Genomic DNA, 25,760 nt, shown 5'->3' with positions numbered 1-25,760 from the left:
TGCAGGAAAGTCACTATTTCCAATTGACTCTTGAAAATCTTCCCAGATCTTTAGTGCTGTTATGGATTTCTGGGTAATGAGCAGAGTGTGAAGAAAGTGCCATGTCAACTAATTTGGTGCACTCCCCAAACAAATTAAAAGGCAAGAATCTAACAGGAAAGCAGGCAGAGGTAGCTGAAATTGCCTCCACAAGCTTCCTTTGCTGAAAGTTTAGACCCAGAGAGCTGATTTAGCTTTAGCTGTGACACATCAAAGCTCCTTCTGAAGCAGTGGCAGCCCATCATGTGGAGACTACATGGGTATCGCTTTGCCCCATCAGTGTGCTCTGCTGGTCTGTACCCACCGATGACCCCCCAAAGATGAGTGGTTGGTGATGGAAATCTTAGTGATTTCTGAAATCTTGTCCTTGGGGACCCTTATGTCTCCTTATCCCCTTCAGTTATGTGTGGAGAAATCAGCAGCTTCACATGATTAAGATTATAAGCAATGTAAAAGAGAATCCCTAGCTTTGGAGGAGTAACAAGCCTCACAGCCTGGCTATGGTTGTATTGGAGGTGGCGATTTACAGGTATGGGATGAAAGAATGGATCCTGTGCTTCCTATGTGGATCGTGATGGGCCTGATGCAGCCCGGGAGCCTCCTGTCCCTGTGGGCACGATGTTAGTGCCGTTTGCTAACAGCTTTGCCAGCCAGGCTCCAGCTTGATTAATAGATGAATCCTCAAATGCCTGTTTGGCGTAGATGTATGTATGCTTAAAAACTGCCTTTTGGATTGCTTTGGGAAAACACTATAATAGTTAAAAAATAACTTATATCTCTTCATGTCAGGTATAAAACACTGCGTTTTGACTCGAGCTGCAGATTAAAGCAGGAGGCTGTGTCTTTCCTTCTTTTTGTTTTAAACAAGCTGTATCCTTTATTGGCCTCTCCTGTGTGCCTCGAGGCCCCAAGGCGGCTGTTTCATATGAAACAGTATCGGTAGACTTTGTTGTCAATGATTTTTGTGCTTCAAAGGAAAGGATCAGAAACTGAATTTATCAGTTTTTAGACTGAAAGAACAGACTTTGCAGTATTTGAAGTTTCTTTCCGAGATGATTTTTCTTTTTCAGGGCTCATTTTGGATTTGTGGTGTGATCTTCCCCGATGTTTTCATCAGTCTGCTTCCATACACAGGGTGTCTGGGGAGGGTGAACTCTGTGCTTGTGTCCTTTCAGCTGATGGTGTCTTTGTGGCTTTGCTTTGCTGCTGGTCCGCTGACCCCAGCACAGCCATTCGTAGCTCTGCCACTTGGTGACAGTCTTTTAAAGCAAAACCCTCACCGGTGAAACGAAGGTTTGAACTTGACTGACTCCTATGTCCCTCTCCGCAGCAGGTCTTGGTGTAAATAAGTACTGGGGCATAAGAATTTATCTGTGGGCCAAGCAGAGGTGTGGACACCCAGCTCTCTGATGCCAGTTTGCTCTAAATGCTATCAGTTAGCAGTCCCCATTCAATCACTCGCTGGTAGTGCAGGTAGGATTTGTGGAGCAATCGAAGGAGTAAATGACAGGTCTGCATCACTGGATCTTGCTGGGAGGGGCTGTCACCTGGGATGACACATACCCACATGCTCACACCTCCTTTGCAGCCTCTTAAGGCTGCTCAAGCCATATTTCTCCTCTCTATAGACTCATTTAAAGGCACAATGTAGGTGGGTGAGGGTTCCTGGGTAGTGTTTTTCTGTCCATGTGGTAGCTGGTCCATTCCTAGTAGCTTGTAGCCAAATTTAACCTAGAGTATGTAGAGAACTGTGGAAAACCCATCTGAGCAACCTGGTGTAGTGGAGGGTACCCCTGCCTGTGGCAGACGGTTGGAACTGGATGAGCTTTAAGGTCCCTTCCAACCCAAACCATTCTGTGTTTCTATTTGCAGTTATATATTTGCAGCTGTATGTTTTATATGTCTATTTGCAGCTATGTGGTTTATAATCCCAGGCTCATAAAACAGAATACCTGAATACCTGGTTAAGACTAGAGTTTCTTCTAGAATAAACCAGCTGAATGGGGATGCTGAAGGCAACAGAGATCCTGATGCAGGGCCTTCTGCTCACCTAATCAAGCTTTTGATTTAAAACATAAATGTTACTCCCTTGAAGCTCCCTCGTTGGGTTTTTCTTGTTTCTTAAATCCCCAGGGCAGGAACATTGGTATTACAGAAAATGGTTCTCCCTTTTCAGCACTGAGACCCCTGTTTCTGAGCTGTGTGATCAGGGAGAGCAGGTCCCACACACCACTGGGAGTAGGTCAGCAGGAGACATCCAGGCTTCTGCAAGCCACAGGGGCAATCCCCAAATGCTTCCATCTTGCTCAGTTCCAGGCAAAAAGTGATTTCCAACACAAACTCTGAGGGATTCCTGCTTTTTTGCAGCCTGAGATGCACCAGCCTCTCCTGGTGCTGTATGTGTCTGCTTGTCTCTGTCACTGGAGGACAGCAGTCTCTCTGAGCCATCTTTATGTCTCCAGCAGCAGTTATCTCCTCTGTCTGGGCAAAGGATGCTGTCTGCAGTGCTGCTTCAGCTGCTGCTTTCAGAGTCAGCTCTCTGCTTCTGATTCTTAATGGTTTCAAGAGGACAGAAGGGGAAGGAGGGGCAGAAGTCCTCCATAGTCCCAGTTTTGACACGGCACCAGTGATATAGGTTGGTTTTCATGCTCTGTGATTAAAGCAGGGCATGCTTCCCTTCTGTAAATCTTCTGATGCAGAGTAATATTCATAAACCAGATCTTTATTATGTGTAGGATGCTTTTGGGTTATCTTGTTGAGCTCAGAATTTCCAACACAATAAAGTGTATTGCTGAGAGCTGTGGATTAGCAGCACCGAGGGCACAGTCTTGGCTCCCTTTCAGTAGGTTGATACCTAACTTTAGGTTGTGTAAGCAATTAGTTTGGGACATCTGGCATGTGACCACAGCCAGAGGACAATATATTGGATTATTTAGGAGGATTGATGTGCCAGGGAGATGAATTTTGAACTGCATTCCTTTCCATCTCCCTTATACACTGGAGGAGCAAAGGAGCAGCTTCTGCAGCTCAAAACTGGTCTGCTCCAGCTGACCTGAAGGAGCCCTCGCTTGTGTCAACACTGAAGACTCAGCCCTCTTGGAACCCAGGTTGTGAATGCTGGTTTTTTTTTTCCTGTGCTTTTGCTCCTTTCTGTATTTCCTGCAATATTAATAAGCTGTTTTGAAGTTACTGCCATCAGTTTCTCATCTGCGGTGCCCACGAGGCAGCGCTCCGTCGCTGGCTGCGATGACATTGTTTGGCACGAGCGGCTGCCAGGTGAGTGAAAGTCAATCTGGAGTTGTGGAGTGAGTGGAAATAATGTGGCCTGGGACATGTGTATGTAATTTGTTCAGATGATTCAAGTGAGAGCCATGGCAACTGAGATAAACAGAGGAAAAGATACTGGAAAACCAGCAGTGGCTTCATTTTAATAGCACAGCCTTTCCTCCAGACAGCTCAGATGTTTACTATAAGAGCTCCATCTTCCTGCGTGTCTCTTCCTCCCCACCACCCCCATTCCTTCACATGCCCTTAGTCATGAGATCTGATGGCTTCTTGGCTAAAGCACCACAGGCCAAATTCCACAGTTTCTACTTGAGCTGAAAGCCATCGGCTCCCTTCAAATAGGGGCTGCAGAATTTCTCTCCCTGTTTGCACACAGAATCATAGAATGGTTTGGGTCGGAAAGGCTGTTAAGATCCTCCAGTTCCAAGCCCCTGCCATGGGCAGGGACACCTCGCCTTAGACCATGGCTCTGGCAACCTGGCCTTGAACACTGCCAGGGACGGGGCATTTACCACTTCTCTGGGCAACCTGTGCCAGTGCCTCACCACCCTCCTAGTAAAGAACTTCAGTGTTTCAAAGGAACATTATAAAAAACAGATCTCATTTTGGTTTCAGAAGGCACTTTGTGAAAGCATTATGGATTATTATGATGATGTCTGAGCTCGGGATGTGCTTTTGCTAGAGACAGAACTATTGGGCAAGCATAAAGTCAGTGCTGTACAAAGGTAATGTCTGAAATGTAAAGAGTGGAATAAAGCACAGCACCACCACTCCTTCAGTGTGAAGTTAAGGGTAAAGTTGGCTAATCTGTGGCTGTTGAATAACAAACAGCTCTTGAGAAGATCAAGTATGACTCCCATGCCAGGGCTCTATCACATGCTTGGCAATGGGGCCGTCCTGGTGTGTGGGCTTCTGGGCAACTGAAACCTCAAGCTGCAAGTGGAAACGACCCAGCGAGAGCAGCAGCCGCCTTGTGCTGCGCTGTGAAGAGAGGATTGGGAATGAGGACCCGAGTTCTGATCCAAGTAAATGATCTGGATGGCTGTGCTCACTATCCGGGGTTGTGTAATCTTGCGTTGGGCTGCAGTTGGGTATGCTTATCCCAAATCCCACCCCCCAGGGGAGCTGGTAGTGATTCACCTCTCTGAATCACAATTCCTGACAGCTTTCCTAATCCCTGTCCTTAGTGTGTCCTTGCTTCCCGGGCTGCACATCCAGTTGGATTAGAAGAAACAAGCTCTCGAGCAGTTTAAATGCTGGCCGGTTTCCTACACCAATACATTAATCCTGCATCAGAGTTCTGTCTTTGTGGCTCGTTTCTTTTTGCAGTTGCTTTAAGAATGAACTAGGAGACACAGAAAATTAACAAAAGCCATTTAGTTAGCTGTAGAAATGTGATAAATATCCAGTAATTTGTGAGAAAAAGCATGCCATGGATATGCTTTTCAGTTCACAGTTTAAAACTGAATGTATTTATTTATTTAGAAAACCTGCTCTTTTTGTCATGATTTGGCAGATCCTCAAGTCTCTGCCATTCCAAGATGCTGCAAATACCAGTAAAAAAGTCTAAATAAAGTTGTTTGAGCATACTTAACACTCTAAATACCTTCTTCCACACATGGTTCAATATAAAACTCCAAGTGTCTATAGCGGGAATGCTAAGCCGTGTGTGCTTTTTTTGAACGACTGAAAATAAGGATTAGAGCTAATTTTGCATCATTTCACAGTAGGAATGGAGCCAGGCCGCTGGTGGTTGAACTCTGGGTTAACTCTGTGAAGTCAACCTGCATTTCTTAGCAGGTACATGCACCAGTGCCTCTGCCTGGTAGCTCTGAGCTACCTGCATGCTCCATAAAGTCACAGATACTGTGATGTCTATGAGAGATGAATGTTTGGTGCTGCCTCCCTAGGTGCAGGTCTGGAGATGCTGCCTTCATTGAGCCAGCAAGGTACCAGTCAGGAACCCTCTGCTAGCAAAGGATTTGCTGTGTGTTGTGAAGTTGGGTTTGTCCTAGACATTTATCTTGCTTAACTTGGCTTAAAGTGAATAAGCGGGCTCTGTAGCAAGGATGCCTCTTCCCCAGGATGTGTGTTATCAGTGTTGGTGTAGGTGATAAAACAAGACACTCTTATCTTTCTCTTGGGTTTTCTTTCTCCACTTCATTATTCCATCTTCTATGTTTATGTCACTTCCAGTTCTCTGCTCTGGAAGATTTCACTGTGTTGAAAGCTGAAACCTACAAGCAGGATGCAGAGTTTTTCAGCTGCCTTTGCTATTGAGCAGCAAACCTGAGTCAGAAACCCAGTGTTTATTCCGCTTTTGGTACCATTCCTGTATGAAAAACTGTACATAAAAGGGCTGTTTGCTGACTGCAGTGGCCGGGGGAGCACAAGGAGCTGAGTGAAGGGATTCTAAAGGAAGAGATACGGAGATCAGTCTTCACTCATGGAAGATGCTTTCCACAATCCCGTGTTTTTGCATTATCTATCTCCATGGTGTCTTCAGGTCTTTTCATGGAGTCCACCACTGGCACAAGTGCTTGGCCTGTTTGCGTGTTCCCTAAACCATAGAATGGTTTGGGTTGGAAGGAACCTTAAATCTCCTATAGGTCCAAACCCCTGCCACAGGCAGGGACACCTTCCACTAGAGCAGGTTGCTCAGTGTTCCCTCCTGGAACAGGTTTTCCCTTTCTTTTCCTGGCTGTCCTTGCTGTTAGGTAGAGCTGAGAAACTGGGAACCAATGTGGAGAACTTGGGTGGGATGCTTTGAAAGGGGGCAGTTTGAGAGCAGAGCTTTGCAGGAACACTCAATGCCAGAACTGGAACTATGAACCAACAGGGATAAGGGGCTGAGCTGGATGGCTTGGAGTTAGTGGTGGGCCAGCTCTCGTAGGTGTTCAGTAAGAAGCAAACTATTTTCCATAGGATTTCAGAGTGGAAGCTTAAGCTTTCCTAGAAGTATTCCGGAGGAGCAGGACTGCCAATGATTAATGCCTTTCCAATAGGGATAGGAACTGCAGCTTGCTCCCTGCTTCATGGGGGTGATGCCTGCTCAGGAAGAACACCTGATTTATTGGGTTCTTTGGTGGCCAGTTTCTGACTGGAAATGTTTGGAGCCTGTTTTGAAGCTGTGCAGAAGAGCGTGCTTGCGTCATCCAGAAAATGCAGTGAGTCAGTGGAGTCCTGAGGGAACTGTAACGGCTCAAACAGAAACTTGGAAAACGAAATGGGGATGGATTTAAAGACACAGCGTTTGTGGCCTCTGCTCCCTTCAGGGATGGCCTGCACTCAACCAAGGCATCGGTGGTGAAGGGGTTCGGTGAGGGCTTTGCTGCTGCTGTAAATACAAGTGGAGCTTTATAAGAACGATCCACCCGGGGCAGGGTGTGGAACTGGAAGAGGGTGTTAAGCTAGCTCTGCTTGCCATTATGCTCAGGATTTTGGTATTCAGGGAATCTCCATGAATTCCTCATTGATATGTGTGTTTTGGTATGTTAATGAATAACTTATTGGGAGGGACAGGAAGGAAGGCGGGGGGCAGCCTCTCGGTTTGGACCCCGCTCATCTTTCTCCTCAACGTTTTCAACCTCCTTCAGATTTGGGATGGTCTCTACACAGTTTCAAACTGCTGTTGCTGCAGTGCAGCTGTGATGGGATGGCTCTTGGGCCATTTCATCTGCCCAGGGAAGACAAGGTCCTGTTAAGGAACCACTGTGGGGTTTGTAAAGACATGCCCAGCTCCTGGCTGGGTCGTAGTGGGTGTTAGAAGCTGGTGCCATCACCACAGGGAGGTTTGCTGTTAATAGACACTGCTCTTTTCCATCCACCCATAGCTAGATAAAAGGGGTATGGGATATACCCTTCCTTCAGACCAAATGCTGAATCACAGGAAGTCATTGCAGGGATTAGGTGTGCTCTTCTGGTTCCTGTCACAGGTGAAATAGCTGAGGGCTGTGTGATACTGTTGGTGCGTTGGTTGTTTTATTTGAGACCTTCGTAATTCTGACCACTGCAGTATTTGGACACCTCGAAACCACAGCTGAATTCATCTTTATGTTTCTGCAGGGAAAAAGCATCCATACAGTGGCACAAGAGTGAAGTCAAAGCTAATGTCTTGTGCTTTATGTATTCCCTGTTGAATCCCTATTGGCTTTGCTTCAGAATTCACAGCCTGTTTTCTGCACTTACAAGACCAACAGGCTGAGGCTGTTCCTCCCAGCAAAGGTAATAAAACACAGCAAAAAGCCCTGATGAATCTCCTCTCTGGGCAGGCTTTTCCCTTACTGGGACAGAGCATTTGTAACCCAGCTTCAGGTGCTGAACTTGGCTGATTTTATCTGAGCACGATGGACCAAAGCTGGCTGTCCCTTGCAGGTAAGGCAGTCCTCCAGAGTGAATGTTCCGAAAATAGAAGAACCAGTTTCTGGAGACCCAAGAATGAAGAAAAATGAGAAAACCCAGCTCTTTCTGCTTATTTGGGGGTTTTGAGCTCAGTCTCTGGGCTCCCTCAGGAGTCCTCCCATGGTATCTTGGTAGCTGCATGGCTTAATAGGGTGCTGAATTGTTCTGAATGAACATTCCTGTTTGTTCCACCAGCTTGGCCTCGTCCTGCCCTCCAAAGCTACATCACAAATCTCCCAGCTCCCAGGGCTTGGAGCTGTCTCCCTATGGTTAGATTGTTTGAATGAATCATGGAATCCCAGCCTGGTTTGGGTTGGGAGGGATCTTAAAGCTCATCCAGCTCCAACCCCTGCCACGGGCAGGGACCCCTTCCACTGGAGCAGCTTGCTCCAAGCCCCTGTGTCCAACCTGGCCTTGAACACTGCCAGGGATGGGGCAGCCACAGCTTCTCTGGGCACCCTGTGCCAGCGCCTCAGTACCCTCACAGGGAAGAGCTTCTGCCTAAGAGCTCAGCTCAGTCTCCCCTCTGGCAGGTTCAAGCCATCACCCCTGTCCTGTCACTACAGGGCCTTGCCAGAAGTCCCTCCTCAGCTTTCTTGTCAGTTGTTTTAAGGACTGGGAGATAGAGCACAGCAGGATTCCGTGCCAGGCCTTCAGTTCCATGCATTTCCTGATTCCCTCTGCATATACCCATTGCTTGAGTTCGCTTCCATTGGGTTGTACACTGACCTGTGTGTTCTTCTGTGTGTGTAGGCTCTTCTGCCACTTTCTTACCAGCAATATAAAAACATTCCGTGGCTGTAGTGTGCATGCACATCCCTCTTACCGTTCAGCTTTAACTCTCTTGCTGTAGCCATTATATCGAGACCATGAAAGCTTCATTAGTTCATTTTGATTGAAGAGCGATATGGCCCCAGCGATGCTTATGCAAATGGGTGATTCATTTATATCTTCAGAGTTGAATTTAAATATCTATAAAATTTTAGGTTTAGGCAAGTCATTGCATTATAGTTTTGCAGCTTCTGTGAAAGAGAGTTTTTTTTCACACCCAGGGCCGTATTTCAGACCTGTGACCTTATTCCTACAAAGCAAAGCTATTTCATTACATCATAGCTGTGCAATTTGACTTTTGATAGCTGACATTTGTATTTGTGTTGAAGCCATTAAATATTTGCTTAAAAAGCTGCAGAGTTTTCCATGTTAGCATGTAAATGGTAATTAAAAAAATAACTTCAAAAGTGCTATTCTTTTGGCTTTTTTTGTTGGAAACAGAGAAATCATAGTTTTCCCTTCCATCATCACCCTCTGCTTGGGTTCCAGAAGAAATGATTAATGACTTCTTTGCCTTTGCAGCTGCAATATTTGGTTGCAGACTGGCTTCACTACTGATACATACAGCAATATTTCTGCAGTTAATCAGATGTTATCATATCCACAGCAGGTGACTAAGACCATACTCAGATGTAGTTGTTGTCCCTCTGCTGCAGTAAGCAGCATCTCTGAGGGCAGGTTCCCCTCCGTGGCACTTTCCCCCTTTGTATATTGATACCAGTTCACAATTTACATTGGCTTAAGTAATTGAGGAGCTTAGAGTCCAGGATCTGCTGCCATTCACTGTGCTTTGAGGCACTGTGGTTTCTATGCTGCTCCCATTCAAGTTGGATTTCAGGTAAATTGGATGAGACTTGTGTGAATCCTTTGGGGTGGAATGGATCAACATATAGTTGAAGCAGAATGATGTGTCAGTCTCTTACAATGTGTGTGCTTGCAGGCTTAGTATAGATGTTGAATATTTTAGCTTAGTATTTATTATCATTAGTTATGGCCAACAGTTTTTGGATTCCAGCACTTGCTTCTCCCTCTGAACTGGCCAAAACACATCTTTGGTCTCTCTGTAACTTTAAATTGCCTTCTTGTTCCTCCCTTGAACCTCTTTTGTCACCTATCTTTTGCCAGCAAGTCTTGTGAAAGCAGCACCCCTTGTGATTCAGATCAACTGACTCTTTGGCACAGGGACTGAAGCAGTGCTAGGGAGGACCCCTCCTGCTGGAGCCACTGCCTCTACCCCCCTGTGCTGGGATGAACGTTGCTCAGTAGTAGGATCCTGGGTGAATGGGATGGAGAAAACCTTCCTCTGCCCACGCTGGAATGGGAAGCACTAAGATCCATAGGAATGTGTGCTTGGCATGGCAGGCTCAGGTCCTGCAGAGTTAAATTCCTTGCTCAAGCTCACCCCCTTGGTAACACCTCCATGCCACTGATTGCTCATCTTAAAACCCACAACAACAAAGGGGTAATTGCCCAGATTTTGTAAAATGGCTATTTTTGCACATTCAGCCTCAGATGGTGTTTGACCCTTAATACAGATGGTTTCACTTAATGTATTTTGTTTAAACAATCGCTGTTCCTGGAAGTGGTTTCAGAATAGGCTGTTCCTCGTTGCTGTTCGTGTTTGCTTTTTCTTATGATATTAGAAGAAGCTTGAAGAGAGCAGATTCAGGAAAGGGCAGGAATCAGCATTAACAGGCAGTTGTGGAAGCCTTTGTATTTTCCAATTACAGTACTGCAGCTTTGTTGATTCCTCACAGCTTTCAGGACTGAAGTGGTTTGGAGCACTTTAGTTAGCCTGCAGAGCTCACTGCGTTTGTATAACTCCTCTGACTATGTTGTTAGACCTCAGGGAGTCCCAGCACGTTCACATGGAACAGTTTGTCATCTGAAATACCTACCTGCTTTTCCCTAGTATATCCCCATGGGACAGGATCCTTGGTGCTCCAGCACATGAAAACCTCCCCTTTCTCTCGGGTACAAGTGAAGCGTTTCTGTGTGAGGGGGAGAAAAGTTGTCTGTTATCCTTGGATCTGTCTCCTTTTCATGTCTATTCTAATCTCTGCATGTGCAGGCTTTTCACAGGTTGTGCAGGATGTGGTGTTGATGCTGAACGCACCCTGAGTGAGCTGTGAAAAGCCTGCATCAAGTTCAGCCTCAGGAGCCTTTCCATGCTGCCCTCTGCCATAGGCATGCTGCTGCGAGGTAGCTCCACTTGATGGAAAGAATGCGAGCACCCTCAGAGTACTTGAGAAATGCGTTCTATAAACTGGAAGCTGGTGAATTGGGTGTGTTACAGAACTCTTCGCGTTCATATGGCACCTGCTAGCAGTGGAGCTCAAGGCTGTGACCTGATTTGTAGTTGGCTTGTCCAGAAGCCAGGTGCCATGAGAGTCATTCACGTCTGGAAAACAACAGAGGCACAAGTCAGGTAATTGGTTTGTCTGCAGTTACAGGAGAAATCTAAAGCAGAGTTGGACATAACTGTGGCTTGTCTGTTCCCGGAGCATATTTTTAAGCTGAAAGGTTAATTTCCCCTTACTTGTTTCATTCCTAAAATCATTTCATCTTAAAACACAGACCCAAGGCTTGACAGTGTTAAGCAAAAGTGAACCAAGCTATTATCAGCTCTTCCCAAAGCAATAACCTGCTAATTCTCCCAATGACACTGTGACATCCTTCATATAACACTTCAGGTACGATTGAAAAATGAGAAATCACACAGTCTGTGGGGTTCTTCCTCTTTGCTTGTTCTTGATCTTACAAATGGTATGTTACACAGCTTAAAATCCTTTTGTGTTACCTCTTCAGTGTCTTCTGTTACCCAATGCAAGTGGTGCACTGGCTTCATTCCCCCTTGCCTCTGGAGCAAGTCTTGTTCCTTACCCCAGGCCTTCCTCTGCTTTGAGATTAGTTTTAAAATAGGTTCTCCTGGCACTCAAGCTGCAGCCTGTGTTGGAGGAGGGCTTAGGGGAACACAGCAGCTCTTTCACCCTCTGAAAATCCTCTGGCCACATTCCAGGAGTAAGACTTCCAAAGTCTGAGCTGAACCAGGAGAGGGGAGGAAACAGGGACGTGTGGCCTAACAAGAACCAGTTGGCTTTTGCTCTGGATTTTCCCACTTCTTGGTTCAAGCCAGAGCTTTCCTTCTCCTTTACTGTACATGTTCTAGACCGCTTTTGTTAGTTCACTTTGTAGGCTTGATGTAACGTGGTATAATGTACCAAACTTGGCTGGGCAGGCAGAAGAGGTTGCACAGGAGGCTTGAATACACTGTGGACTAGTGAAGTTAAGTCTTCCTGCACTACATTTCAGGTAGCCCCAAATTTTTATATCAGATACCATCTGGTAAAGTCAAATGAAAGTGTTTCAGTCGGGTAATACATGGTAGTTTCCATTCCTTTTACGATACGTTGGGAGAGAGATAGAGTGTCAGGAAATGTTGGATATTTATGTTTACTGGGTGTGTTGCATGACTTCTGCTTCATGGAGAAAGCAAGAACAAGGTAAGAGCTTGTACTAGAGGCTCACAATGTGAAGAAATAACATGGAGTGTACCTGACTTACATATCACTGACATGAGACCTCAGTATGGACTGGGGGTCAGTCAGAAACAGGAAATGGTGTGAATTTAATAACAGAGGGGTGGTTTATCATCTGCCTGGAACTTCATGGAACACCCCCAGAATCAGGAGAAGCTCATAGAGGAGGGTTTCTGTATTTTCAGAGAGCATTGTCCCAGCTGCAGCACTGTTGCATATCTAGGTACCTGTCAGCTCTCCAGGAATTCCAGGCATTGCCTTTCCTACATCCAGGCTGGAGCGTGGCCAGTTACTCGAGGCTGGCTAAAGTACTTCCATATCGGATGGAAGCAGGTCTTGCCGTGCTGAATGCCTCTGTGGTCTGTTTGATGCTCTCTGATTGACAAATGAAATGCACCTATGTCTCATCCACTCCTACATTCACATCTATTCCTTTTGGATGTGTTTGGAGGTGTGGGAAAGGTCGGTAGGATTAAGCTGTGCATACAACTCACTACAGTGATTTTCTCAGTATTTTGAATTAAGAAGCAGCTCTCCTGGCCCCTTTTGATGCCAACACTATATCTGTATGAACATGTCATGAGGAAAGTCCTCATTCTTGAACTGGGTCACCACATGGTTGTGTGAGCACTGGTGCCAACAAGAGGGAGAAGATGGGAAAGGTTGGACCGAGGCACTGTGGATTTAGATGAGGTTAACTGTATGAGGACCTTCACTCCATGTCAGCATGATCTTTTCCCAGCTGATCTCCATGTTTGCCTGTAGCACTCTGTTTCCTACCACTGTGCTTCATTGTGCATGTTTTTGGAGCTGTGGCAGGTATTTTACTTGTTTATTTGCTTGTTCAGTGATTTGTGCATGTCCTCAAAATCCAGTTCTCCCCCCCAAACAGTGAAGTGTTCAGTGAGGATCAGCTGAGCCTGCAGTGAAAAGCTGTGGCAGCTCCAGGGCTGTGTGGAGCAGGGTGGGATAGCTTATAGGGTGCTGACTGCTGCTATTCAGTTATAGTTCCGCACTTCTCTTTATTTTCTGTCTGGTATGTGGGCAGACAGAATCTACAGCCTTTATTCATGCCAGCAGCTGTAAACCTCAGACCACATGTAATGTATCTGCTCTGTGAATGGCTCTGATTAATGATGGGCAGGTAGAGTGGAGAGGAAATGAATAGAAAGGAACTTTGGATTTGCAGAGTTTGGGGTTATTGGAGACCAGGAGCACTGATTTCTTTTTTACACCTTTGTTCTTTATCTTGCCTCTTTCGCCTGGAAAGGCAGAAAACATGGAGGTATTCCACAGTCTCATGCCATTTTCTAGATCTGCATGCAGATATGACAAGCATTATACTCTAAGCATACCGAAGAAACTTATCCTGAAAGGGTTTAACTTAAAAATTTGCCCCTGATGAATTCAACATCAGGCTTTCGCATTGTTGTAATGGTGCAACCTGGAGGGAATATAACTTTTGGCTTTCCCCCAAAAGTTCAAATTAAAATGCTTCTTTTCAATGTGTTTTTCTATTTAGGACTTGAAATACTGCTTTTAAATCCTTGTGAAATTTTAGTGCTAGGTCTAGTGCTTAGACTGCATTTGCCTGTGCTTGGCAGTGCATGAATAGAATGGGTACCGCGCTCTGCATCCTTGCTCTGGTTGGACCAATGCATCTTTGTATTTGCCTTTCTTCACAGTGAAGTTGCTTATTTCTGTCTGAGGTTTCTGCCTGTTGGCCTCATTCTTCACAAGGAGAAATTACTAGTCCTGCCTTTACGTCATAGTCCCAGCAGGACTCTTAAAACTTCCTATATTGTGTCTTGACAACAGAATAAAATGCTGGCCTGTTTGGAGGGAATCATTGCTGCGGGCAGTTGCATTTAACTGGATTTACTCCTTTCTGGGAGCATATATTGAATTTATTACAATGGGAATAAGAAGCCATTAGTGCTGTGGAGCACCAGGCACTTCAGCTGCATGTCTGACAGAGGCTGAGAGTAGACACGGAGGGTGGATAAATAGTAATTCCAATCAAGTGATTGTAGATGGTTTTATACAGCATCCTTTAGACTTCTGTAGATGCTTTTTTAGTTATATAGTTACAAAGGGCTTCTACTTTCTCCAAATAAGATGTACTCCCCTGTGAATGAATTAGGAAGCCTTGAGTTTCTGACTGGAGGAACTGTTGGGTTTTGTTGTTCATTTGGGTATGTTATTAAAAAAAATAAAAATACACTCATAGCAGTGTCAGGAAAGGTTTATGCTGTGATCCTGCACAGATTTCTGGCCATCAATAACGATGTATTTCAAAAGTATAACTCTTCTTAGGATTAGATCCCTAGAGAAAAATGATCTCTGCAATTGAATTCCTCCTTGTCTCTTGGTGCTGTGTGTGTTGCTCAACGTTATGCAGTTCAGAAAATGATTGTAATCTTTGCTGAATTCAATGCTGAAAGAGCCTAGGTGAGCAGGGACGAGATGAGAGGTGTCTGGCTGGGCAGGGAGCCCTCCCTCACCCAAAATAGCTGTGAAAGTGTCTATATGTCCTTTGTGTGGTCACCTCCAAGGCAAAGGAGCCGAACTGCTGCTGGGTTTGATGGATTATTTGTTTATTGACGGGTTATTCCTTATGTCTGCTATGCAGGAGGGGTTTTATCCTTTGCTTTTCAAGTACTTTAGTGACTCCTATACCCATGGCAGCACAAATGTGCTGGCCACGTTCACAGAGCCGTGCCCCGCATTAAACTCTCTGCTTAGGAGAGAAAATGCAGCCCAACTGCATAGCTTGGATGGAGAGGGCAAGACAGGAGTTCCAACGATTCCAATCATATTAATTCAATAGCTGATGCACAAAAAGGGTTTTCACACTGGCCAGGGGTAAGGCGCTCAGTGTGGATTGATGTTCCCCCGGTGTGGATGATGAGATGTGGGTAACAACCAGGCTGCAGGCACCTCATGCGGTGATGCTCGGCAGACCTCGCCTCCTCCATGCGCCTCCCAATCCCTGCTGGGTTTAGTGCAGCAGTGGCTCAGTAATACTTGTTTTCTTTTCTTTCTCCCCTTCCACCCCCTCCTCATGTGTAATCTGAGCTCTTAGGCCTGCTCTTCTGCTTTGGCAGATTTTGCAGCTCTTGAATGGAAGAAATTAACCACTTCCTTGCTGTCAGGGCTAAACCATGTTTTACTGGTCCTCCTGGCTCTTCCTGCCCAGTGCGGTCAGAATTACACAAGACAGCCCCTGAACTCACCAGCTTGGAGCTCCCTCTTTTAACCTGTTGTTTTAACTTCACTTTTTCATCTGCATTTCCTTGCCTTTTCATTTGAAAGAAATACGGAAACGCTCCCCCTCCACATCTGAGTCAGTGTTTGGCAAAGCAAAGTCTCTAACATTTATTTTCTGATACTTTCCAAGTATGCATCTTTACTGGTTGTGTCCTGGCTCTCTGTAACCTCTCGCCTCTGGTCTGGCAGGAAATCCTGAACTTCAGTAGGATCCCTAAACTGATGTGACTCTACCTATTGCACAGAAACTCGCAGTCTCCGCTCCCTTTAAGAGCCTTAACAAACTGTCCAGGCAGTGGAAGTTGGGTGGTTATAGTGAGCAGAAGGTTGTGTGGTGGTTGTGGGTTTTAGGTACTCTGCCGTTTTTATCTTTTCAGATCTGAAAAGTGCAAGATGCTGGTTTTTTTTTCCCTTGCTTGCAGATGTTTCACAAAGCATTTAATGGAAGAGACCCAAAACTGTCCCAGTGATTTGTGAAGAGCCCCTTTGGACTTGAATTTAACCTCGTAGGCTTCAAATGCAAACACCCCAGGCAGTTCCCTGTGGAGCTCACATCCTAGCTTGCTTCTTTACATAAGTATGGTGAGGGGATTCAGTTTGTACCCTCTGCCTTCTGCCCTGCTGCTTGAGAGGAGGTTCATGTAGTTGAACATCCCATCTCTGAACTCCCACCGCTTCCAGCCGCCTCCTTCACTCAGGAAAAGTGCAAATAACAAACATCTGTTAAATCAAGGATTAAAACCAACAAATGCACATGTTTTGTTGCAAAATCCCCTGTTTTCTGGTGGGGTTTGCAGTGGACTTTCCGTAACCTGGGTCTGTTGTTTCTTTCTTTTCTCCTTTGAAGTTTCTTCCTGTGTGAGAAGTGTTAATATTTCATTGTATGTGCAGATACTTCTCTGTGCTCTTGCAGGGCCTTTCATGCTGTGCTGGATGGTTCCTGAAGGAAGGAAAACACTCTCTGCCCTCAGGTGTTAACTAGCCTTTGTTCAAATTCATGTGTGGGTTGGGCTTTAATTTACAATATTGTCCGTTGTAGAACGGTCAAAATAATAGAAAGAGGCTTTTGTTTTTAATGTGTTATTGGAACTAACCAGGCTGAGTTTTGGGAAGAGCTTTAATGGTGAAGTAGAATAATGGTCTCTATGTATGTGCACATGAGCTGGAAAAGGAAAGGAGGGATGTCTACGTAAAAAGCTGGAAGAAAATAGACAGCATCACTGGTGGAGTGGTTTTGAGGTAGGGCAGCACTAGAGAAACTCGGGGTGGCATTACACAGATCACTGAGGGCACAAAGGTTCGTCTGAGCAAGGTAGAGCCAGAAAACCACTTGAGCCCTCTTTGTCTGGCATTACTAATCCCAGGGGCATTGCTCATACCCGGGATCACCAAATAAGTGGAAGTCGGAGATCCTTTAGGGTCTTTCTCCTGAAGTGCATGAGCCAACTTGGAAAGTTTGACTGGGCTGATGTAGTCATTCCCTGTGCAGACACCAGCAAGGGCTTTTCTCACCCTGTACCTGTTACGTGGCAGGTATTACAGATACATCACCAACGTAACTCCCTTTCCCCGTAGTGCTGTCATTGCCAAGTCAGCGGGGAACGTTGGAGTATCCTGGAAGTCTTGTCTTCACTTGTGGTTTGGAGGAGTTACAAGGTGTCAGTGAACAATTCAAGAGACTAAGAGGTGATTGACTCAAGAGACGGTTGTTTAAATCAGAGGTGGCTTCTAATGGCTGGGTGTGGGATGTGCACTCAGGAGGAGCCCTGCCAGCCTTGGATTCGCGTCGTGCCGTGCTTTCTTTGGCATACCATAGTAGAGCTCTCATGACTTAACGTGCATGACCCACTGAAGCTGTGCTCATTGCAAACAGTTTTAAAAGACTCCACCAGCCTGTGTGTTGTGCTGCGTGTGCCAAGAAGGTAGAGCTCAGCAGGCAGGAGTTCAAAGCTGCTAGTCCTCTCAATTGAGTACGTACCAGTATCTACCCAAACGTTTGGCACATTGTATGCAATAGTGGATGGAGGTGTTTAATGATGAAGGATGTGAAAACACAAAGGAAAACTGGGATGTGTCAAAGCTAGATCTGTCTGCAGAGACACTGGCACAGGGTGCCTGGAGAAGCTGTGGCTGCCCCATCCCTGGCAGTGTTCAAGGCCAGGTTGGACACAGGGGCTTGGAGCAAGCTGCTCTAGTGGAAGGGGTCCCTGCCCATGGCAGGGGTTGGAGCTGTATGAGCTTTAAGGTCCCTTCCAACCCAAACCAGTCTGGGATTTTATGGTTTGTTGTTATGCCAAAGCTCATCTGGGTATGTACCAGGTCCCATGGTCACTTGTGGATTTCAACATAGGCTTCTTTGATCTTTTTCATATACACATCTATTTGTAATCAGGTAATGGTGTTTGAATGCGTTATTCCACTGTATGAAAGATGCCATCAGAAGAGAGCTGTGTGGGATGGCACTCCTTTGTGGCATGGACCTGTTCTTAAACCTCAAGACGGTGACCTGTGAATGCCCAAAATCACATGGAACCTTATCCCTTACTAAGAAAAATTCATCTTAGAAGCGAAGTGATTCTGCATTTCACTGCTTCAGATAACAAAGTGCTTTATAACTGGCACAGAGTTAGTCTTTATGTGGGGATGTTCCCAGCTGCATTTAGAGAACAGCAAGATAAAGCACAGGTAATGCATAACTGCAAGCAAGAATCTGCTTTCTTCCTGGTGCCCTCCTGTACTCCTTTGCTTTAACCACTGTTTCACGTGACTTTTTCCATCCCACAACAGCTGAACATGCCTATCAAAAAGCCCCCAGTGTTTGGGGCTGCAAACTCTTGTTTTCTTTCTGGGTTTCAAAAAAGGATTCTGAAATAAAATGAAGCTCTGCTTTTCAATGGGTGATGATCACTCAAGCTGTTTCTAATGGTATCGCGGCACAATTCACTCCAGCTGCAAACAGCATGGGATGGTGCCAAAACTCACTTTCTGTTCATGGAGTCCAGTCCTTTCACTGCTGCTGGTGTGTGTGTGAGATTGTTCCCTTTTGGAAGAATCATTCCTCAAGCTTCGGGTAGCTTTAAGAAAGTAAAGAATAAATAGTTTTCTGCTAGAAGCAGCTCAAACATGAAGGCAATTGGCTAAATAGGTTTATGCTCTTGTATGAGCATGGCCAATAAAGGCTAATGGATACTGGATTGCATTAACAAGAGCAGAGCCAGCAGGTCGAAGGAAATGATTATTTCCCTCTTTTTGGCGCTTGTGAAGCCACATCTGGAGCGTGGAGCCCAGCTCCCTCCTTCCCCTGCAGCAGAGGCTGAGGGGACTGAAGGGGTCCCTGGGCTCTCCTAACCCCTCAGCTGGGGCCGGGAGAGGCTCTTAGGGTTTGATGCTGCCCAGTTCACTCGGTTGATGTTTAGGTGCAGAAAGCCCAGAACAAGCTGGGACAGGTACCTCTGAGGAGGAGGTACAATTGGAGACCGTCTGCTCCCAACCAAACTAGTTTTGTCATTCAGCAGCAGAGCCTCAGTTGAAGGCTGCATCAGTCCTTCTGACTCTGTAGTCCAAAGGCTGCATGCTTTTCATAACTGATTTTATTCTGAGATGTCTATATGACAAGCAAGCATGAAAGGGATTAATAGATGTCAGCCATAAGAGTAGCAGAGTTCCCGTGACACTGGCAGTGTGGCTTTTATTCTTCATCACCAGTTAATTTCATGGCACTCAGGAAAGGCAGAGGGTGTTTGCTCAAAGTATTTACAGCCTGGTTTGCCATGATACAAAGGAGGAAACGTTGAAGGAGGATGTTTGTAGCAGAGGGACCACACAAGCTTGTCTGCATGGAAACATAAAGGGAATTAATTGATAGCTCTTTGTGTGTAACTCCCCAAGTGGGTGCGTTTCTCCTACAGTGAGGTTCTTCTGCGGGCGGGTTAATTTCATTTCAGATGAGGCATTCTTCTTCGGGAATAAGCACCCCAGGAGTTCATCAGGAATGTAATCCGCATTAATTCTAGTGGTGCTCATTGTATTAACCTTAATTGTAGCGGCTGGGTGGTGTTCAGGGGAGGCAGCCTTTGTACTGCGGGGGGAATGCTCTGGGGACTCTGCATTCCTGCAGCTGCAGCAGAAGGAGAAGCAGGATAAGGATGCTCCTCATATGGAAAAGAAGTTGTGTGCAAGAGGCCTGGTCTGCTCTTACGTTTCTTCATCCCTAGCTCCCTAAACGCCAACACTGGGCCTAAACACGTGATGGCTCAGTTCCTCCTGTGATTTCTGTAACCTTTCTCCTCCAAATCTGCTTTGAACTTGTCTTCCTTTTATTTTCCCCTCTCCCCAGTGACATTCTGCACACATTCTCTGTTGCATTCCCAAATGAAGGCAGGCAGGCAGGGAACAAGTGAGGTGCTGGTGTCTTTTGAAACTCTCGTGCTCCAATAAAATAGAAATCCTCCTCCAGAAGCAAAGGGAGGATGTGGGGAGAGCCATGTCATTGTCTTTCTGATGCACATGGAGGCTGCCAGAGGTGGGGGATTGGGTCTGTGGCCTCTTCGCTGTGCTCTCTAAATCGAGGAGAGGTTTAAGTTCTCTCGCTGCTCCCTGGTTTGTTAAATGGTGATATCCACATCCATCTCCTCTTTGGAAAAGCGTGACAGCGCTTTGTACATCGAGCCGTCCTTGCTGTGATTATTTCTTTGCTAGAACTGATGTGGCTTGTAGTTTAAAAAAGGCAAATGCTATTATTGCAGTTCCATATGGGTTGAGAGACTAAGGATTTCCTTCCAAGCCGTCTTTCATGTGTATACCCCATGGATCAGAAGAACTGAGGCAAAGTATTGCTGTAGAGCAGTGTTTAAGGAGTCTGAGCAGTGTTTGCTGTTTCAGAAGCATGGTCCTACGATGCTGAAGCACACAGAGTTTCCCCTAAAGTATTAAGTGCCTGAAAGGGTTGAGGGCAAAAGAGCGCTAGCTGGTCAGTAACCTTCCCAAAATACACTGCTAGCTGTGGAGGGAAGTTTCCTAGGACAAAGATGAAGATTTGCTGCTTTGTTGATCCTATGTGTGACACACCAAGTGGTCCAGTTCCAGCCCACTGCCATGGCCAGGGGCACCTTCCACTAGAGCAGGTTGCTCCAAGCCCCTTGCCACCTGGCCTTGAACACTGCCAGGGATCTCCTTTATATAGATATATATATCCTTTTTATAGATATATACGTTCACACACACACATAGAGAATATAAGTAACAGAAATGATGGCTGTTCTGAAGGAGGCACACAGCGATACTAAAAAGTAATCTATACAAATGTAAAACTGGGGGGGAATGATTAACATGTAGTGCTGAGAAACCTGCAAGGGAAAGGCACAGTTTGCAGGAGAAAAGAATAGTTGGTAGTGGGAGAGTGAAAACTTTTGCCCCCTTATGCAAGAGGAGTCATATCCTGTGAGTGTCATTGCATCAGCTGAGATTTCAATCTGTTTGCCTGTAATCGTCACAGAGCTTCTCCGGCAGCATCCTTTGGGAAGGACCTTCGGCTCCCCTGCAGTTTTTGTGCTGGGCACAGCTCTGTTTGCTTTTCCCTGTTGCATGGCACGGTATTTGAACAATTCCCTTAATACACTGTGAAATGACACGCTTTGAACTGTTGGCTATTGCCTACGATTCACTTGGTTTAACAGAGCCACGCACCACAACCACCAAAGCAGCAGTGCTGTTACCCCTCAGTGCCTTTCCCCCTTCCCCAGGCTGGGGGAACTTGTTGCTTGCTGGGAGAGGAGGCAGCAGGGTGCAGGCAGGAGGAGGGTTAAGGAGCGAGGGCGTTGCTCGCCTGCCTGATGTCATGGAGCAGGCAGGGCTGAAGGGGGCCCTTTGTTGGCAGCAGAGCCCCAGAGCCCTGCCTGCACCCAGCGCCCCGCATGCGGGCAGCTCCCGCCAACTGCGGGCAGCAGCCACTCTGCCCGACTCGGTTGGGTTGGCTTTTTGCCTTCTCTTCTATTCCCCTTTCTTTTATTCCTCTCCTTTCTTTCCCCCCCCTTCTCCCGCCAAAAGAGTTGGGAAGGAGGGAACATGGCTGGAGTTAACTCCCCGGGAGAGGAGATGCGGGGCCCCAGGATTTTCCGCCTCCCCGGCTTGCCCTTGTAATGGTGTTCAGAGCGCTGGATTTCTTACACTTTTCCTGGATGTTTTGATTTAAACTTTTCCTGGACATTTTCTTTTAAACTTTTCCTGGATTTTTTTAGACTCTTCCCAGATTATTTTTTTTTTGTTGTTGTTAGACTTTTTAAAGACTTTCCCCGGATAATTCCACAGCGCCAGAAGAAGCTGAAAGGGGGGGAAGGGAAACCAGACAGCCGAAGCCAAACTCTAACAAATGAAAATGTTGGAGATTTGCTTGAAATTGGTGGGTTGCAAATCAAAGAAGGGGCTTTCCTCCTCCTCCAGCTGCTACCTGGAAGGTGAGTACCCAAAGGGACCAAGGGACCATCAGTTGGGGGGGCTTCTGTGCTCCCAAAGGGCACGGCCTGATGCTTCCACCATCCCAGACATGAGTTTTATCCCTTGCTCGCGGGTTGGGGCCAGGCTTGGGGGGACGTTTGGTGCTGACCGGGCTTTGGCATGCGGGGGACTGAGGGGTGTTGGTGGCATCCGACCCCAGGTGACTTTCATTAGCCGCAGTATACAAAGGGATCGCGGCTCTACCATTTATGGTTGTAAAATGTCAAGTGATCTTCTCGCCGAGCCCATAAACAAAGCCCTATCTTCAGGCCTCGGCTTCATACTTGCTTCACCAGGGAAGATTCTCCCTTGTTTTGGACAAGGGAGATGGTAAAACTCAACCCCAGGCACAGGAATAAAGTTTAGATGAGCCCATCAGTAAAATATTTTCAGCGTGCGTTCATACGTGAGCTGTTAGTTCACTTTGGTGGTTCTCTTCAAACTTTGCTCTCCACTCATTTCACTGAATTCTTTGTGTTTGCTTTTAAAAGGTGATTTTTGACTTATACCCGTGGTCTTTTGTAAATGTTAAACACATGGACCCGTCTAGTTCAGATTGGAAGCCTTGGTGATGGAGGTACTGTGCTGTGCTGGAGGACTTGGGGCTGAGGTCTTGCTTGGCCTGACTTCAGGCAAGTTCTTCACCCCAGCCCCTTCGCTGTGCTAGTGGGGCTGTGTCCATCCCAGGGCTTCTCCAACTTCTTTTGTGTTGCTGGATGTTGCTTCAGTAAAAATAATCCTCGTGCCAGGAGGACCGTGCTAACTCATCAAATCAGAAGCACGCAAGGCAGCAGCTGATTTCCTGGGGCCTATCGCAAGGCGCTGTTGCTCAACTCACAAATATTCAGTGGAGAAATGGTCCTCGGAAATTCATGGGTTAGGAATCCAAAAGCTACAAATGGCTTCTTGTGGCAAACCCACTTGAAGGCGCTTTGGAACGAGGGGCTGTATTTATCAGATGCATTTAGTGGCTCTGAAGAATTTTCTACTCTCTAAAATCAAAAGACGTTTCCAAAGAACTTTCTTTTACTTATTTAAAGTTTCAGAAACCCAATAGCGGGCAGATGCACGTGAATAATAACTTTGATCTTTCCTACGGGACTGAACTCTTCTGTGGACTTTTTAGGTCTCTAAGACCTCTGACTGTGTCCCCTGCCTCTGGCATTGCTCATGCTGTGTGTTGTAGAGGAGCTCTGAGCCCTGCTGGGCCTCCTTTCTGTGCCCTTGGATCTTTCAACACAGCCCTGGGAGGAGAGGCAGAGCATCTGGGGCCTCTCTTCCCTGCAGAACTGAATGTGAAGGGATGATGTTACAAGGGTGTTACCCTGGCTGTTTTTGCAACTCTTCTCTTTTGTTTGTGTTACAACCACTCCCCCTCTCCCCAATTTGCAATGCAGTTGCATAATAGGATTAGAGCAGGGGTTGACTTGCACCATATAGGTGGTATCGAGTTAAAACCGTGGTCATTGACACAATAAGTACTGGAGTATTTCCACTTTCTGCTTCCTGAGGATGTGGTTGCGCATTTGCTTTTTATGGTGGGATGGGAAATGAACACCAAAACAACTTTTAAGTGATCTATCAAAGTAGCTCAGTCTCATTTCTCAGCTCAGCAAAAAAAGTGAAGGCAGCATCCATGGGATGTATTAAAGGTGAAGAAAGTTGGCAACTATGACTTTAGTGCTGTGAGCGTTAGGGCATAGGCAGCCCAGGACACACCACAATTGACTGTGGATCTTGTGGGGGGTGAGAAGTGAGAGTCTATACTCATATGGGGGGGAAACCCCCAAGTTTAACACAGGTAGGATTTTGTGTTACGTCTTTCTGAAGCTGAAAGTCTCAGCTTTCTGATTAAAGTTACTGTGAAGCTGAAAGCTCTGTTGAGGGCTCTTCAGAAGAGTGGTGGTGCCTTGCCCCAAACCCCTGTACTACAAGGGCATAAGGGAAAACCACTTGTTTGCACTTCCCTTAAGATGAGCTTTTACATATGGGTTTGTTGATTTGGATAGAAGCCACTTCAGTGTGGCAGAAGGTGCGAAGGGGGCAGGTTTGTGTCAAGGGTTAGAAACTGGGGACCATTGCTCCTGGATCCCTGTGAGCAGCATGTGATGGCTGGTCCATTCCTGTGCACGTCTCACAGCCTCACTGAAGCTTCTGAAAGGATTAAGGAGACAATGGTGCTATCACTCTGTTCTTGTTATCTTCGTTGTATGGGAAGCTCTTGAGGACATGAGGGGAAAGCTGAAAGTGTCTGTACTATAGTAGGCTATAACACTTTAGACATGACTGCTTAAAGGTCCATTAGTTGTGTGGAAAACCAGTTAACAGCCAGGAGGATAGATTAAATTTTACCTAATTCAATTTCTTCTCTTAGTTTTCATGATTGAACACAAACACGACAGCGTTTGGTTCATGAAGAGCATGGGGCTGTAACAAAATCAAATCTGGTTATTGTATCTTTAAAGACACTTCTTGAAAATCCTGGGTTGAGATTGGGTTTGATATGAGGCTGATTTAATGCCCAGGTGCGTGTCTTTAACCAAGTAACCGGGGATGTTTTGTTTTCATGGTGGTCCCCTTCTGAAAGGCTTTTATGCTCTGTTAGTTTGCAGGAGCAAGGATTATAGAGTGCTCTGTGGTGGTGTGGAGGGATGGCAGGTCCTGCATCCCTCTGCTGTGCTCTTTGCTGTGCACAGGCAGGTTTGCCTGCCAAAAAAGTTGAGACCTCTTCTTAACTTGATCAAAAATAAGTTTAAGCTGGTTCTAACAGTTGCTGAGATTTCATATTGATGTTTGAGCTGGCCATTTTTGCCCTCGTTTCTATTCCCACTAGTAAATACTATTTTAAAATGTGAGAGATCTGAATTCCTGTCATCTGCTTTCTCCTTTCTGCCTTTGCCAAACTGAATAATTCCTCACCCACTTCACACCAAGAAAGGGTAAAGAGTAGAAGGGAAGAGGCACAGCAAGTACTGCTGCCAATCTGATCTGGAAAACAGAACGTGTCCATGTCCCAAATAGGGGCTGGAATAGTCTTGCTGCCTTTTTGGGCTTGTTCTACCACCGAAAGGCAGAAGCCTTGTTTAAAACCTGTCAGCGTTCTCTGTAAAGTTTAAAACCCATTTTGGGGACACCAGTAAAAGTCCCTTGTTGTCTGTCTGCGGTGATCCTGCCCTGCCAGCTGTCAGATTGTGTGGCTTTTCTTTTTTCCCTAGTGTGTCTTGTTACAGCTCCAGCAGAGGAGCCTGGGCAGGAGCAGCAGCCTGTAGCCATTGCCCCATTCCTAGAGAGTTTCTCTGTATGCACTGGGGCACGTATTGAGCCAGACCCAACCTGCAGTGCCATCGACTCGCCCTACCCTGGTTAGCTGGGATCAGCAGGCAGGTCCTTGGTTCATCAGTTAGGAAGAGTGAGTGCTTTAAGGCAGCATTGCTGCCTCCCAGGGAAGAGCCTTCTGTTTGTTTCCTGTCGTCCTTTGCTATTTTCTGCTCCTCACCTCTTGGCCTCTCATCGACCATCACTCAGTAGAGTCCTTGCTTTTAAATGTGTTTCTGGCTTTGTAATGGTTTGCTGGTTATGTGCTTGTTCCAGCGGTTCTTGCCTGTCCCATCCTCATTAAAAAATCTAGTGTTTGCTACCATTTCCCAGGGGACGTGGTGAGGAAAGGATTATCATTTCGTAGCAAAAGCTGTAAATGTTTTCCGACCTAAAATTGATCATCCACAGACACATTAATCCTTCCCTGAGCAGTCTGGGGCTGCTTAGTGAAGCAGGGAAATACGACAGTAAATCTTGATGATTCTTTCTTGGTGCTTTCCCTCCCCAGGGCAGAAACAGACAAACTTCCTTTCTTCTCTCTTCCTACATAAGGAAACCAAACCAAAACGGTAAAGATAAAGCTTT

The 25,760-nt window shown here is 46.1% G+C and overlaps 1 protein-coding gene across 2 annotated transcripts in view; it reads left to right on the top strand.

Annotated features, from left to right (window-relative positions):
• The window catches only part of ABL1 (ABL proto-oncogene 1, non-receptor tyrosine kinase), a 77,043-nt gene that overhangs the window by 23,604 nt on the left and 27,679 nt on the right, over nt 1–25,760 (top strand). The window contains exon 1 of one of the 2 annotated variants that reach the window (XM_061352744.1): nt 21,622–21,817. The exons of the other annotated variant lie outside the window; for it this stretch is intronic. Within the exon in view, the coding sequence (XP_061208728.1) occupies nt 21,733–21,817 (85 nt within the window). The 5' untranslated portion in view covers nt 21,622–21,732. Of the gene's footprint in view, nt 1–21,621; nt 21,818–25,760 lie in introns of those variants that run through there. 2 annotated transcript variants of the gene reach the window in all.

The sequence above is a fragment of the Neopsephotus bourkii genome, unplaced genomic scaffold (genome assembly GCF_033783945.1).
Source record: "Neopsephotus bourkii isolate Nb327-2 ecotype Australia unplaced genomic scaffold, CSIRO-AGI_Nbou_v1 NB_659, whole genome shotgun sequence".
Classification (NCBI taxonomy): Eukaryota; Metazoa; Chordata; class Aves; order Psittaciformes; family Psittacidae; genus Neopsephotus; species Neopsephotus bourkii.
This window is presented reverse-complemented; position numbering and strand designations above follow the sequence as displayed.